The sequence below is a fragment of the Molossus molossus genome, unplaced genomic scaffold, assembly GCF_014108415.1.
Source record: "Molossus molossus isolate mMolMol1 unplaced genomic scaffold, mMolMol1.p scaffold_m16_p_12, whole genome shotgun sequence".
NCBI lineage: Eukaryota > Metazoa > Chordata > Mammalia > Chiroptera > Molossidae > Molossus > Molossus molossus.
The window spans coordinates 98261675-98276509 of record NW_023425347.1 but is presented as its reverse complement, the minus strand read 5'-3'; the positions used below and the strand labels follow the sequence as shown (position 1 = coordinate 98276509).

General features: G+C 43.8%; 1 protein-coding gene across 1 annotated transcript; it reads right to left on the bottom strand.

The window, feature by feature from the left end:
• Window positions 1-1011: 1011 nt before the first annotated feature.
• On the bottom strand, window positions 1012-14025 carry DFFA (DNA fragmentation factor subunit alpha). The gene is made up of 6 exons (XM_036257395.1): window positions 13837-14025; window positions 12077-12238; window positions 10495-10637; window positions 3465-3654; window positions 3094-3245; window positions 1012-2356 (listed from the first exon to the last, which is right to left on the bottom strand). Exons 1-6 carry the CDS (start codon window positions 13970-13972, stop codon window positions 2144-2146), a joined length of 996 nt encoding a protein of 331 aa, XP_036113288.1. The 5' UTR covers window positions 13973-14025; the 3' UTR covers window positions 1012-2143.
• Between the last annotated feature and the right edge of the window lie 810 nt (window positions 14026-14835).

Below are 14835 nucleotides of genomic sequence, written 5' to 3'. Positions count from 1 at the left end.
GAGGCGCCGGTGTGGTAGGTGCTATGGGAATTCTTAGCTGGCATTACTGCCCCTTCAGGGACATTTTGAACATATGTGGGGAAGCTTTTAGTTGTCATAATATCTGAAGGTTGCTGTTGGCATTGAGTGGGTGGGGGTAGGGGGTGGGATGCACGTCTTCCAGCAATTTATAGGACAATTCCATACGACGAATTGTCTCGCATCCCGTGGGACTTCTGAATGTTATGTTGGGCATTCATATGGATGAAAACCTGTTCCAGTTATCCTAGCCTGAAACCGAATTCTGTTTTATATAGAAATACAAAGTATTTTCCCTAGTTTTAATGTTCCCTAGATTTTTCAGGAATGCAGATACCTAGTGAATAAAAGGACAAATGGGCCAGCTGGTGTGGCTCAGTGGATTGAGTGTCATCCCATGGACCAAGCAGTACCGGTTTGATTCCTGGACAGGGCACATGCCCGGGTTGTGGGCTTGATCTGGGATTGGGGTGTGCAGGAGGCAGCCAATTAATGTTTCTCTCATATCGATGTTTTTATCTCTCTTAAGAAAAAAAATCAATAAAAACATAAAAAAAAAAAAAAAAAAGACAGATGCCCTGGCCAGTGTGTTTCAGTGGTTAGAGCGTTGACCCATGCACTGAAGGGTCATGGGTTTGATTCCCAGGTTCCATCCCGGGTCCTGGTCAGGGTGCACCTGGGAGGCAACCGATCCATGTGTCTCTGTCCCTTCCCTCTCTTCCTCTCTTCCAGTCTCTCTAAAAATTAATGGAAAAAAAAATCCTCAGGTGAAGATTAACCACCAACAACAAAGAAACATGTTTTTTTGTTCAGAAGGTCAATGATAGGGGAAATCCCATTATAAGGGCAATGCTGCTTGTGGTATTTGAATTGACAGTCACTACATACACGTCTGGCTGCCCCTGTCAAATTCACAGTAATTCAATATCTAAGTACAAGCATCTTACAGCTGCATTGTGCCGTCGGTATAGTCATGTCCAGACAGAGACACACTGAGATACATGCCATTTTATTGGAAAGTTTTTTTTGTTTCTTCTGAGTTATTACACTTGGGATATTATATCAGTACTTTTGAAAGGATGCATGTAGGTAGGTTATCAGCCCTGGCTTTCATTTAAGGATAATTAAGGAAGCATAATAAAATATGCCATTAAAAAAGGAAATGTTGGGGCTAATAAGTGAGAACCAGGGGTGTAAGGCATTAGTGAAAGGATGCTGACTACATCTGAGCCCTCCTTTAAGACCACAGGAAAAGGAAACAGTTCTTTGTGTTCTGTTGGTTTTCTGCATCCATTCTGGCCCCAGGACTTACTGTTATACTTCTTTGCTTAATAATTAGTCAATGTATCTCTTAGTAGAATTCTATTTTCCTCTAAGCATGCTTAAAAAAAAATCCAAACAAGTCAATGATAACCCATTATCTTTTCCCTGCAAGGAGAATGTACTGGAGATGACAAAACCTGAAGAGTAAATCTGTACAGAACAGGAGGTATGTAATCCAGAGTCTGCTTTGCACCCAGAGACTCGGAGTCATATCTCATGGAAATCGATTTAATGACCTTTTCTGCCCCCTGCTGATAAAACATATTAGAAAACTGAAGAGTTTCAGATATAATTTCACAATACTGAACTGGATATTAGAAATGGTGAGACTCTCCATATGTCCCTGTGGTCTGCAAACTTAATATGTGCCTTTGAACAAACAAAAAAGTTCATTAACTGGAGAAACAAGTTTGTCACCATGATCAACACTATTATGTCACCTTCTCTACCATTATTTGTTTAAATTTTGCATTTCTATCCTAAGAACAGGATAGTGAGTTTCAAGTATGACAATTTCTTTTCACTGCCCTTCATAATTACTTTAAAACAGAGAACATAAGAACATGTAACTAGAGGAGGTGGGATATATTGATGCATCATTCAAAATGGGTAGACGGGCAGATGTTGAGATCTAGAATAGCTTTTCTGGAGGGGGCATGGAGCCAGTCTTCCAGCCTCTTCCAGGAGAACATGCTCCAGGGCAGGGGGCAGAGTAGTATACAGGGAGCTGAAAAGGCTGAAGGGATTTACTGATAACAGAACCAAGGTCACAGGGTTCTCTTTGGCATATTTGCAGCTACAGCTATGTGGCATCTTGCTTAGCTCGTTTGGGATTCTGCAGTTCTCCGGGCACTGAGTTCCTCCGTGCTGAAATATTCCTGAGAGAATGCAGACTCTGCACCTGCTGGAGGCGCAGGCTCAGCTCCTGATTACAGGCTTGTTGAACAGCTTCCGTCTTCTTTACGTCCCAGTTCAAAGCAACAGCCAGTGCTTGGGGGTCTTCCTTGGTAACCAACTGCGGCAAAAATAACAACCACTGAGAACCACTACCTCTGCCTGCCTCAGTGCTGCTCCCACGGCTTCTTTAGGGGAATGAAGTTAGGCAATACGGGTGTGTTATGTCCCTGCAGAAATGCCAGGTCTCCTTCATATTAAACTATCATAGGCCTTCTCTCACCATACAACACCAACAGGAAAGGCTCTTTGGAAAGTTTACTTGGAGCAAATACAAGTCCTCTACCTACAGGAAATTTAGCCAAGTTCAAGTCAATACAGTTTCCTTCCCTTCTAGCCACAATTGGGAAGGTAGTTGGGAAAGGATAAAGACGAAGAATAAGAAATGGCCCCCACTGTGATGGGTTCTCTTTGTCAGCTTGTAGTTCCCTGGTCTTAGAGCCAGCACAGTGCGGTCTCCTTTCCCTATGACAGTTTATGTGCCTCGATTGCTGACAAACCACCGACAGAACCAGAAGCCATGTCACAAGCGGAGCCCCGCTGTTCCTCCCTGTCAGCTTTTGTCACTTCATTACCCACTTTGGGTCAGAAAATAATGTTTGATGACCAGTGAGCGTGCATCCATTTTGTTTAAGCCATTCTGATTCAGATTACATGAGATGTTGCAAGTGCTCTGGCATACAATAGGCAAATTGGCAGCTGCAGAGGTGAAAAAAATCCCACAAGCCTCTGTAGAGCTATACTACACCTCCAGGGGGAGTTGTTCTCTGTAGTTCAGGGTCCCTGGTTCTTGCCCACCTCCAAATCCTGACTGGATAGACTCAGCTCTGGAGCAGGCTTCTCCTTCAGTGCAGTAAGGATCTGGCTTGCAAGGGCAATTTCGGAGGAGCTCTCTCTGCTCATACCCGTGTCAACTGTATCCATCTCATCACCGAAGCCAGCTTTGGACTCTGCAAAGCACATGTGAGACGGAGATCAGCAGGTTGTGTAAACACACAGCCACACAAACCAACAGTAGAACAATCAGGTGTGCAAGACAGAAACATGTCATTTCAAAGTGCCAGCAACTGTGGTTTCACTGTTTTTGACTACGTTACATTTGTTCTCTCTCAAGGAAAGCCTCCATAGGCACCAAGTTCTCAGTTACTCCCCCAGCCAGTGAGTCCTACCTTGCTGCTGGGACAGAATGCTGCCCTCCTTCTCCAAAGCCTGGAGATAAAGCTCCAAGAGCTGCTTGGACTGACGGGCTTCCTCTCTCTGGTCAAGCACCTGCTGGAGGGTGTTCTGCAGCCCCTGGACTGTGACACAACTTTGGCATAGTTCCTGAGCCAGTTCTGAACAGGGAACATCGATGAGCACCTAACAAACAAAGATGGACTTTAAGAAACCTGAGTGCTTTCTAAGCATGGTGTTAACTTTCAAATCCATCGGTTTCAGAGACTCATTTAGTCTATGTTCCAGTTACCTACTATGACTGCCTAAGAGTCAAGAGAGAGGCGTGTAATTTTTTCAGTTTTCCTCTGGTGAAAAAATTTAAAAAATGATGCCCTAGTGCCTCATTAAAAATGAAACAAAATCCTGATTCTTAAGAACCCAATTGTACAGAATATAAAGGAAGTGTATGATTATTTATTTATTTATTTACTTATTTTTATTCCTCATCTGACGATATTTTTCTACTTATTATCAGATAGAGTGGGAGGGAGGGAGGGAGAGAGAGAGACAGAAACACTGATGTGATAGAGCCACATCGGCTGGTTGCCTCCCGCATGACCCCTGACCAGGGCCGGGGACGAACAGTAACTGAGGTATGTGCCTTTGATCAGAATCAAACCCGCGACTCATTGGTCCGCAGGCCAACGCTCTAACTGCTGAGCCAAACCGGCCAGGGCAGTGTATGGTTATTTATATAATGAATCAATCTGAGGTTGTTTTTTAAGTGAAAGTTTTCCTAATGATTCTAACCTTAAACATTTTTATTATGCATTTTCATAGCTTTAAAAGACTCTTATTTTTAAAATATAAACTATACTATCGGATCCAGCAATACATCAAAAAAATTATTCACCATGACCAAGTGGGATTCATCCCAGGGATGCAAGGCTGGTACAATATTTGCAAATCAATAAATGTGATACACCACATAAACAAAATGAAGGATAAAAACCACATGATCATATCAATACATGCTGAAAAAGCACTCGACAAAATCCAGCACCCATTTCTGATAAAAATGCTCAGCAATGTGGGAATAGAGGGATCATATCGCGACATGATAAAGGCCATATATGAAAGACCTACAGCCAGCATCATACTCAATGGGCAAAAACTAAAAGCATTTCCCTGAAAAACAGGAACAGCCCTGGCTGGTTTGGCTTAGTGGTAAGAGTGTCGGCCTACGGACCACAGAGATCAGGGTTCAGTTCCCGCTAGGGGCATGTACCTCGGCTGCAGTTTGTCCCCAGCCCTGGTTGGGTTGTGTGGGTGGCGGCCACTTGATGTACCCCTTTCATGTTGATGTTTCTCTCTCTCCCTCCTGCTCATCTGAATAAAAAATGGAAAGGTGTCCTCGAGTGAGGATTAAAAAAAAAAAGAACAGGAACAAGACAGGGATGGCCACTTTCTCCACTCTTATTTAACATAGTACTGGAAGTCTTAGTCACAGCAATCAGACATGAAGAAAAAAATAAAAGGGATCCAAACTGGAAAGGAGGAAGTGAAACTGTCATTATTCACAGATGACATGATATTATATATAGAAAACCCTAAAGACTCCATCAAAAATCTACTAGATTTAATACATGAATTTGGCAAAGTAGCAGGATACAAAATTAACGTCAGGAAATCGACGGCATTCTTATACACCAATGATGAACTCACAGAAAGAGAAACTAAAAAAACAATCCCATTTACCATTGTGGCATAAAAAAATTAAGATACCTAGGAATAAACTTAACTGAAGAAGTAAAGGACCTATTTGCAGTAAACTACAGGACATTGAAAAAAGAAATAGAGGAAGATATAAAAAAGTGGAAGCACATACCTTGTTCATGGATTGGAATAATTAACATCATTAAAATGTCCATATTACCCAAAGCAATCCATAGATTCAATGCAATCCCCATCAAAATACCAACGACATATTCCACAGAACTAGAACAAATATTTCAAAAGTTCATATGGAACCAAAAAAGACCCCGAATAGCCACAGCAATCTTGAAAAAGAAGGACAAAGTAGGTGGGATCACAATACCGGATATCAGGTTATACTACAAAGCTACTGTAATCAAAACAGCCTGGTACTGGCACAAGAACAGGCATATAGACCAGTGAAACAGGAGAGAGAACCCAAAAATGGGCCCAAGACATTATGCTCAATTAATATTTGACAAAGATGGCAAGAGCATACAGTGGAGTAAAGACAGCCTCTTTAATAAATGGTGCTGAGAAAATTGGACAGCTACATGCAAAGAAATGAAACTAGACCATAAACTTACACCATACACAAGAATAAACTCAAAATGACAAAAGACTTAAATGTGACCCATGAATCCGTAAAAATCCTAGAAGAAAATGTAGGCAACAAAATTTCAGACATCATACGCAGCAGAACTTTCACTGATACATCACCTAAGGTAACGGAAACAAAGGAAAAAATGAACACGGGGGACTACATCAAACTAAAAAGCTTCTTCACAGCAAAAGAAACAACCATCAAAATGAAAAGGCAACCCACTGTATGGGAGAGCATAACTGCCAATGATACATCAGATAAGGGGTTAATCTCCAAAATACGTATATAGAGTACTCATACAACTCAACAAAAGGAAGACAAAGAACCCAATTAAAAAATGGGCAGAGGAGCTAAATAGACACCTCTCCAAATAGGACATACAAATGGCCAAGAGACTTAAGAAGAAATGCTCAACATCACTAATCATCAGAGAGATGCAAATTAACACAACAATGAGGTATTACCTCACATCTGTCAGAATGGCCGCCATCAACAAATCATCAAACAAGTGTTGGCGAGGTGTGGAGAAAAGGGGACTCTAGTACAATGCCGATGGGAATGCAGACTGGTATAGCCACTATGGAAAACACTATGGTGTTACTTCAAAAAATTCAAGATTTGAACTGTCATTTGACCCAGTGATCCCACTTGTAGGAATATATCCTAAGAAGCCTGAAACACCAATCAGAAAGAATATATGTACCCCTATGTTCATAGCAGCACCATTTACAATTGCTAAGATCTGGAAACAGCCCAAGTGTCCATCAGTAGACGAATGGATAAAAAAGCTGTGGTACATATACACAATGGAGTACTATGCAGCTGTAAGAAAGAAAGATCTCTTATCCTTTGAGACAACATGGAGGGCCCTGGAGAGTATTATTCTAAGTGAAACAAGTCAACCAGAGAAAGACAAATATCACATGATCTCACTTATTTGTGGAATATAATGAACATAACAGTCTGAGGAACAGGGTAGACCCAGAAATGTGGAAGTAGGGTACAGATTGACAACCCTCAGAAGAAGGGGTGGGGAGGAGGGAAGAGATAAACGACAGAACTTATATGTATGTACACATAACCGATGGACATGGACAACAAAGCTGGAGAGGGGTGGGGAGGATGGGGAGGAGAATGTCAATGGGGAAAAAAGGAGAAACATCTGTAACAAATATAAATTATTATAAAAATAAAATATAAACTATACTAAGCTTTTACTTATTTTTATACTAAGCTTTTAAATAACATGTTCAGTCTGAAATAAGAGAGACCTCACTTATATCCTAAATTGGCTATAAAGATATATATATTTTTTTTTATCCTCACCCAAGGACGTTTTTTCATTTTTTGTACAGATAGAGTGGGAGGGAGAGAGAGGAAGAGAGAGAGAGGGAAACATTGATGTGAAAGGGACACATCGAGTGGCCGCCACCCGCACGACCAACCAGGGCCGGGGACAAACCGCAACCGAGGTACATGCCCTTAGCAGGAACCGAACCCGGGTCTCTCCAGACCACAGGCGGACGCTCCAACCGCTGAGCCAAACTGGCCAGGGCAAAGATAATTTTTAAGAAGGCTCATTCTTTTGGCATATACTAAATTAAAAATAGTTTTCATAGCCTGGCTGGTGTTGCTCAGTGGTTGAGCGTTGACCCATGCACCAAAGGTTGCTGGTTCGATTCCTGGTCAGGGCACATGCCCAGGTTGTGGGCCTGAGCCCCAGTGGGGGGCATACAGAAGGCGGCCAATCGATATTCTCTCTCATCGATGTTTCTCTCTCTCTCCCTTGCCCTTCCTCTCTCTCTAAATCAATAAAGAAAAACATTTTAAAAAACAGTTTTCAGCCCTGGCTGGTTTGGCTCAGTGGTAGAGTATCGGCCTGCGGTCCAGAGAGACCCGGGTTCGGTTCCCGCTATGGGCATGTACCTCAGTTGCAGTTTGTTCCCAGCCCTGGTTGGGTTATGCAGGTGGCAACCAGTCGATGTGTCCCTTTCACGTCGATGTTTCTCTCTCTCTCTCTCCCCCCTCCCCACTCTATCTGAACAAAAAATGGAAAAAAATGTCCTTGGGTAAGGATTAAAAAAAAAAGTCTTCAGCCCTGGCCAGTTTGGCTCAGCAGTTAGAGTGCCGACCCACGGACCAGAGAGTCCCAGGTTCGGTTCCCGCCAAGGGCACATACTTCGGTTGCGGTTCATCCCCGGCCCTGGTTGAGGTCGTGTGGGTGGCAACCAGTCGATATGTCTCTCTCACATCGATGTTTCTCTCTCGTTTTCTTCCTCCTCCTCTCCCTCCTGCTCTGTCTGAAGATAAATGCAAAAAAAAAAAAAAAAGTCCTCGATTGAGGATAAAAAAAATATAGTCTTCATAACAGAAAGATCCAATTGTTGAAAATCTTGGGAAATTACTAAACTCTTGCCTCATTTTCATCATCTGTAAAGTGGAGTAATACTAGTACCTCCATCATCAGATTTGTACTTCCTGAATTTCTTCCCTTCCCTTCCATCTGTTCTCACTGCCCGAAGTCCCTGCTGTGATGGTGCCTTTTCTTTACCTGCAGAGCCAGCCTCTGCAAGCCCCCTTTAAGTGTCCCAAACCTCCCTGCGGAGCCCAGCTGTCAGGGCTCATGCTCACTCATATTCTGATGTCCCTATTTTGTAAGGACTATGGTGCTTTTTATTCTAAGGGTATACTATAATACTCTACTCCGTTGGGATGGGGAGGCATCTCTTGGCCCTTTTCTGTTTCTGAAAAAAGAAAAAGAACTCAAGCTTGCTCCTGCCTTCCCTCTGCCTGGAACTCTATCCCCAACTTTCCAAGGCAGGCTCCACTCTGTCCCTTCAGCTCTCAATTTAATCGTCACCTCTTGGAAACCTGCCAATGTTTATCAACTATGCTTATATATATTTGTTCTATGCACAAGTATGTGTGCAAAATGACACTGTGTTTTTGCAGTATTGTCTGATGACAGCCCAACCGTCCACCAGTGGGGGGGACTTGTTAAACCAATCGTGGTACATGCACGAAATGCAATACTATGCAGTGGTAAAAAAGAACCAAGATGTCTTTTATATACTGATCTGGATATTCTCCAAATACTTCTTTAAAAACAGAGTAGATGCGCTTCCATTTGTGTAATATAGGAGAAGAGAAAATAAATATGTATTTGTATATGAAAATCACTGGAATAGGCCCTGGCTGTTTTGGCTCAGTGGTTAAAGCGTTGGTCTGCGGACCAAAGAATCTCGAGTTTGATTCCGGTCAAGGGCATGTACCTCAAACCTCAGTTGCGGTTCATCTGCGGCCTTGGTCAGGGTCACGTGGGAGGCAACCAACTGACGTGTCTCTCTCACATTGGTGTCTCTCTCCTCTCTCTCTCTCCCCCCCCCCCCCATTCCTCTCACTCTATCTGAAAATACATGGAAAAATATCCTTGGGTGAAGATTTAAAGTGTACAATTAAGTGGGTTTTAGTATATTCAGAGTTCTACAATCATCAGCACAACTATTTGAGAATATTTTCACTACCCCCAAAAGAAACTCTGTACCTACTACTAGTCACTCCCTATGTCTCCTTAGAGTTCCCCACCAACCGTAGCCCTAGGCACCCCTAATCTACTTTCTGTCGCTACAGGTTTGTGTATTCTTGGCCTTTTCACAAAAGCAATAATAAAATATGGCCTTTCATATCTGGCTTCTTTCCCTTATCTATGTTGCAGTGTGTATTAATAATTCATTCCTTTTTATGGCTGAATAATATTCCATTAGTTGGATATATCACATTTTATCATTTTACTTATTCATCAGCTGATGGGACACTGGGCTGCTTTCGCTTTTTGGCTACCTGGATATCAATACTTCTATACCTCTTGGATTTTAAACATGTGAATTTTTAAACAGTGCTGCGTTGTTCACCACTGGACCCCAGTGTACAGAGGCATGCTAGACATAGGACAGGGTCTCAATAAATAGTTTTTGCATTAACACATGCTATTTTATTCCAACTTGACTGGAGAGGTAATGCTGGCAGAGAAGCTAAGTTACTGGCTCAAAGTCATAGTGATAGAGCTGGGACTTTTAAAATTATTATTTTTTAATCCTCACCCAAGGATATTTATCCATTGATTTTTAGATAAAGTGGGAAGGAGGGAGAAAGGGGGAGAGAGAAAGAGAGAAACATCAGTGTGAGAGAGACACACTGATTGGTTGCCTCATGCAGGACCCCGACCAGGGCGAATCTGCAACCAAAGTACATGCCCTTGACCAGGAATCAAACCCGAGACTCTTCGGTCTACAGGCCGACGCTCCAACTGCTGAGCCAAACTGGCCAGGGCTGGAACTGGGATTTAATCGAGCTATTCCATCTCTACATTCTCTGGCAGAACATCCTCGACCCCAAGAGTGGCCCTAGGTAGGTCTAGGTTGGGGCCTGGGCATCTGTATGTTTTCAAATCTCCATAGGTAAAAAATAAAAATAAAAAGCTCCATAGGTGATTCTGATGCAAGGTGAGGGTTGAAAAACTCCTACTCCAGGTGAGCATATTAGAAAAGGAAGACTCTTGGTTGTCATCTAAGAAATATGTAAAACTTAATAAATAATAAAATATTATGGCAAGACACCTGGAAACTAAGAAACTGTTGGGGCGGCAGAGACCAGAGGAGTGGCTGTAAGTTACAGAGGAGGCTTACTTGGAGGTCCTCCTCTGATAGGAGGATGATGCTGGACAGGTCTTCTTTCAGCTGCCTGGCCACATTCTTCCACTTCAACCCTGCCCCGCTGTCTGTTTCATCTATATCCACGGACTCCTGGGAAATCCAAGCAGTACCTCCATCTGATATACAGGGGAAAAGGCCAGCCACGGTCAGATGAACTTGAAGTGCTGTTTTACGTCCTACCCCAACACACACAGCCCTCCAGGATGTCTGCACAAACTTCTGACTGACCTTTTAGAATAATTTCAATGGAGAAGGAATCACCTTTTCTCAAGGATTTATGGTAAAGCCAATCCCCAACTAGGACCTTAGTTTTTCCTCTCCTTTCCATCTTTACTTTATTTCTGTATGTAACTGCTTTTTATTCTTTTATGGGAAGAAGCTACTTACACCCAGTGTGTGGTCATGCATACCCAGGATCCTGCCATACTTCCCTTTAGGTTAGTTTTTATGTCTCTGGATTCTGCCTTTGTATACAAAACATTCACCAGCATGTCTGTGCTTGTGGATCGGTCTCACCCTTGACTGGAGGAGCTTCGGCTCTGCTGTCCCTAGGGCCTGAGTACAAAGGTGGCTGGTACAGCCATTGCTGAAGGTTAATTCCTAAATTTAGTGGCATGAAGACTTTTCTTAAAACATTTCTTTAGCTCTTTGATCCTTGTTCATCAATGTTAGTTCCCTTTGTCAGTGATTTTGCTCCCCTGGGAGACATTTGACAATGTCTGAAGGCATTTTTGGTTGTCACAATTGGGGTGCGAAGATGCTACTGGCACATAGAGGGCAAAGGCCAGGGATGCTGCTAAACTTTCTTTCTTTTTATCCTCTCCCGAGGACATTTTTCCATTTTTTGTTCAGATAGAGTGGGAGGGAGAGAGAGGAAGAGAGAGAGAGAGAAACATCAATGTGAAAGGGACACATTGAGTAGCTGCCACCCGCACGACCAACCAGGGCTGGGGACAAACTGCAACCAAGGTATGCGCCCCTAGTGGGAACCGAACCCGGGTCTCTCTGGACCGCAGGCTGACACTCTAACCGTTGAGCAAAACTGGCCAGGGTGATACTGCTAAACTTTCTATGATGCCCACAACACCCCACAACAAAGAATTCTCCAGCCCATGTCAATAATAATGTTGAGAAACCCTGGTTTGACATGTACTATGTTCTATTATCCTTATAACAACCCTAGGAGACAGGCACCATAATTATCTCAATAAGGTGCTAAGAAGTTGGGTAATTTGTCCAAGGTCACAGGCTAGTAAATGGCAGAGCCAGGATTTAGATGGGGCAGCCTGACGCTACTTGTGGCACTGGTCTCTCTGCCATGCTGCATTTTAGTTGCTGTCGGTCTGTGAGTTATTTGAGAACTGGACCCATGTCTCATTCATCTTTATCCCCAGACTCAGCACCACACCTGGCATACAGAAGGTGCTCAGTAAACATCTGCTACATAAATGCTTAAACAGCCAGGCAAACAGTAATTAGCTGCCTGTGCAGTAAAATGAATCGTGATGGACGTTGTATTGCATAGATCATTTTAGACATGGTTAGCATTTCTTACCTGAGTTGTTGTACGCCCACTTCTCATTACCGGCCAATGCCACAAACTTAGTATTAGAAGGTAGACACAGGAAGTAATCATCATCATCCACTATGGTGCCATCCTCTGCCAGGACCAGGGTGACTGGTGCCAGGGACTTATCAATGGCCAGGATGTCATAGGCTGAGAGAAATAAAATATTTGGCAGTTGGCAAGTATCCATAATAAAACTACATGTTTCCTTTCACCCACAATTTGTATGCCCTTAGAGCCTAGCCGACTTCCTGGTAGGTAATGATAACTACAATAAAACGCACAACTTTAGTAGCACTAATATAACACTTTCATGTGCATGGTACTGTTCTAAGTGCTTTACAGATAGAGTATTTAATCTTATAACAATCCTATGAGGTAGGTACTATTGTTATTCCCATTTTACAGACATCAAGCACAAGGCTCAGAGAAGTTAAGTAGCTTGTCCAAGATCACACATTAAGCGACAGAACTGGTATTTACACCCACACAGTCTGACTACATTCCTTGTAAATAAGCAGGCTTTCAGTCATTTACTCGGTGGTCATCTTATATCCTCCTCTGTCGAAGAAGAAAAAAAAAAAAAAGGAAAAAAAATGTAATTCTTTTTGTTCTTTGTAGTATCTTTCTTTGTAGCCTTCATAACCTATAGGAAAGTATAAAGAAGCAGGAGTTTGCATCAGTAGCCTAAAATGCTAATGGGACTAGCGTAAGTAGGTAAGTAGCCAAAAGACTACAATATCCTCTGGCAATGTTATCTATAGGTGGAGCTCCAGAAATAGCACTTACATACACAAGCCTCTGCTAAGTGCTACCAGGAAGTGCACTAAAACTTTACCTAATGCCAAAAAACAAACGAACAAGCAAAAAGAACCCAACAACAACAACAACAAAATGTAAACACTTATGTCGCAAAAGCTATGTCCCCAAAGCACTGAAAGTACTTAGGCTGCTCCTGGGTCTCTCAAAGACTTCTGTTTGCCTTCTCTCTGGGCCTGGCGACCTTGAGAGGTAGCCCTGAACACTGGCACACACTGGGACCACATGCCTGGGGCCACTCACACGTCTAGCAGGCACAACTTCTTTGGTTAAACAATTTATTTCTCGGGACTATTAACACCTGTAAATTACTTGCATGTATCATCTCCTTTGAGAGTCCCGACAATCCTGGGAATATACCCACTTGGCCAATGAGAAAACCGAGGGTGGGGAGATGGTGGGTTGAGTGCAAGGTCAAGCAGCTAGTAACAATATGGGCCGGGGCTCAGGACTTGTCCACTCGGTCACGCAGAACACGCGATTCTTGTCTGGACCTCGGGAATGCGGTAGCAGCCCCGCCGTGACCGCACAGGTACCTGCCAGCGCCGAGCGTGGGAACGCGCCCCACCTCGCCCTGGGCTCATCTGAGCCCGAGTGCCGGGAATACACTGGGCCGGGCACGGTCCAAAATCTAAGCGATTTCAGGCAAGGTACCTAAGTCTGCCTTAATTTGCGTAGTGCTTCCCGTCTCCCTTTGCACCGTGATGGGTCTCACACGAGATAAGCTAAAGCGCGTGGAAACGCTTTGAAACGTGTTAATCGCTATGCCCACGTGAGTCATTTCTGTCCCCAGGCTCCAAGAGCTTCAAGAATCCCAACTCGCCTCGCCTCACCCCGCCTTGCCCGCGCCGGACATCCTCCCCTGACCCCGTCCCCGTCCCCGTCCCCGGCCCCGGCCCCCCAAGGCCTCGCTCGGGTCCCGTGCCTACCCTTGCTCCTCAGGTCCTCGAGGCAGGAGGCCGCCACGCCGTGCTGTTCGCGGCTGTGGTTACGGCGCAGCAGACACCGCTTTAAAGCCTGATTCTCGCTTGGTTCCGCAGCACTGGCACCCGAGAACACCTCCATCCTCTACAGGACTGGGACCTGACTGACACTGGTAAGTCAGGGAGGCTCGAGCCGGCGGCCTCCCCGCCCCCCACGCCCGCGGCATGCCGGGAGCTGTAGTTCTCTCTGTAGCAAGTCACGCACGGGACCGAGGCACGCCGGGAGATATAGTTCTAATGGACGCTGATGGCGTGCGGCCCCCGAGCCATGCCGGGAGCTGTAGTCTCTGGGCGCAAAGCCGACTTCGTGTGTCGCGCAATTCGACCCGGGAGGAGTTTTTTTTTCCTACCTTATATTTAGTAGTTGCAGTTGCGCGTTCGACAGGAGGTCTATGGGGATTTATTTTGCATTATGGAGGACACGCATGCATACTCCCTTGAATTGTTAGAGCACTCCTATTTGCATATATAAATGCATAATATTAATACTTAGATAAAAGCCTGTCATTGTCCTGTGTTAATTTGTTTTCCCTTTCCACCCTGAAAAGATCTGTAAGATATCCATCTTTCAGGCTGATCTGAAGGAAGTCAATTTAAAAAATTGATGAATGTAGTTTTCAGTCTTGCTGAAAGCTTAACAGAGAAGCATAAGATATTCGCACATTTCCGTTCAGTTCCCCGCTGCAGCTGTGCAAATTGGGTTGGACTCATAACAAAATGCTTGAATAAGTAAGTTAAACATTACGGTCTAAAAGAAATCAGAGAGGAAAGTGGAAATGCGAACCACATCACTGCGGTTGTCCAGAAGCTACTTGACAGTGTATTCGTCCTCGTTGTAATACTGCTACTTACAGAAAAGTCTGTTTTTTTCTCCCCATGAAAACCCAATATTTAAGATTAAAATAATAATAAAAATGATCAAAAACGGTTTCTCGCTTTAAAGGG

Excerpts from the sequence above, each read along its gene's own strand:
- DFFA (XM_036257395.1), bottom strand. The coding sequence starts at position 13,972 with ATGGAGGTGTTCTCGGGTGCCAGTGCTGCGGAACCAAGCGAGAATCAG. Across the intron at positions 3,655-10,494 it reads TATCAGAGGAGGACCTCCAA|GTGCTCATCGATGTTCCCTG; the intron begins GTAAGCCTCCTC and ends TTTGTTTGTTAG. Across the intron at positions 2,357-3,093 it reads TATCCAGTCAGGATTTGGAG|TTGGTTACCAAGGAAGACCC; the intron begins GTGGGCAAGAAC and ends TTTTTGCCGCAG.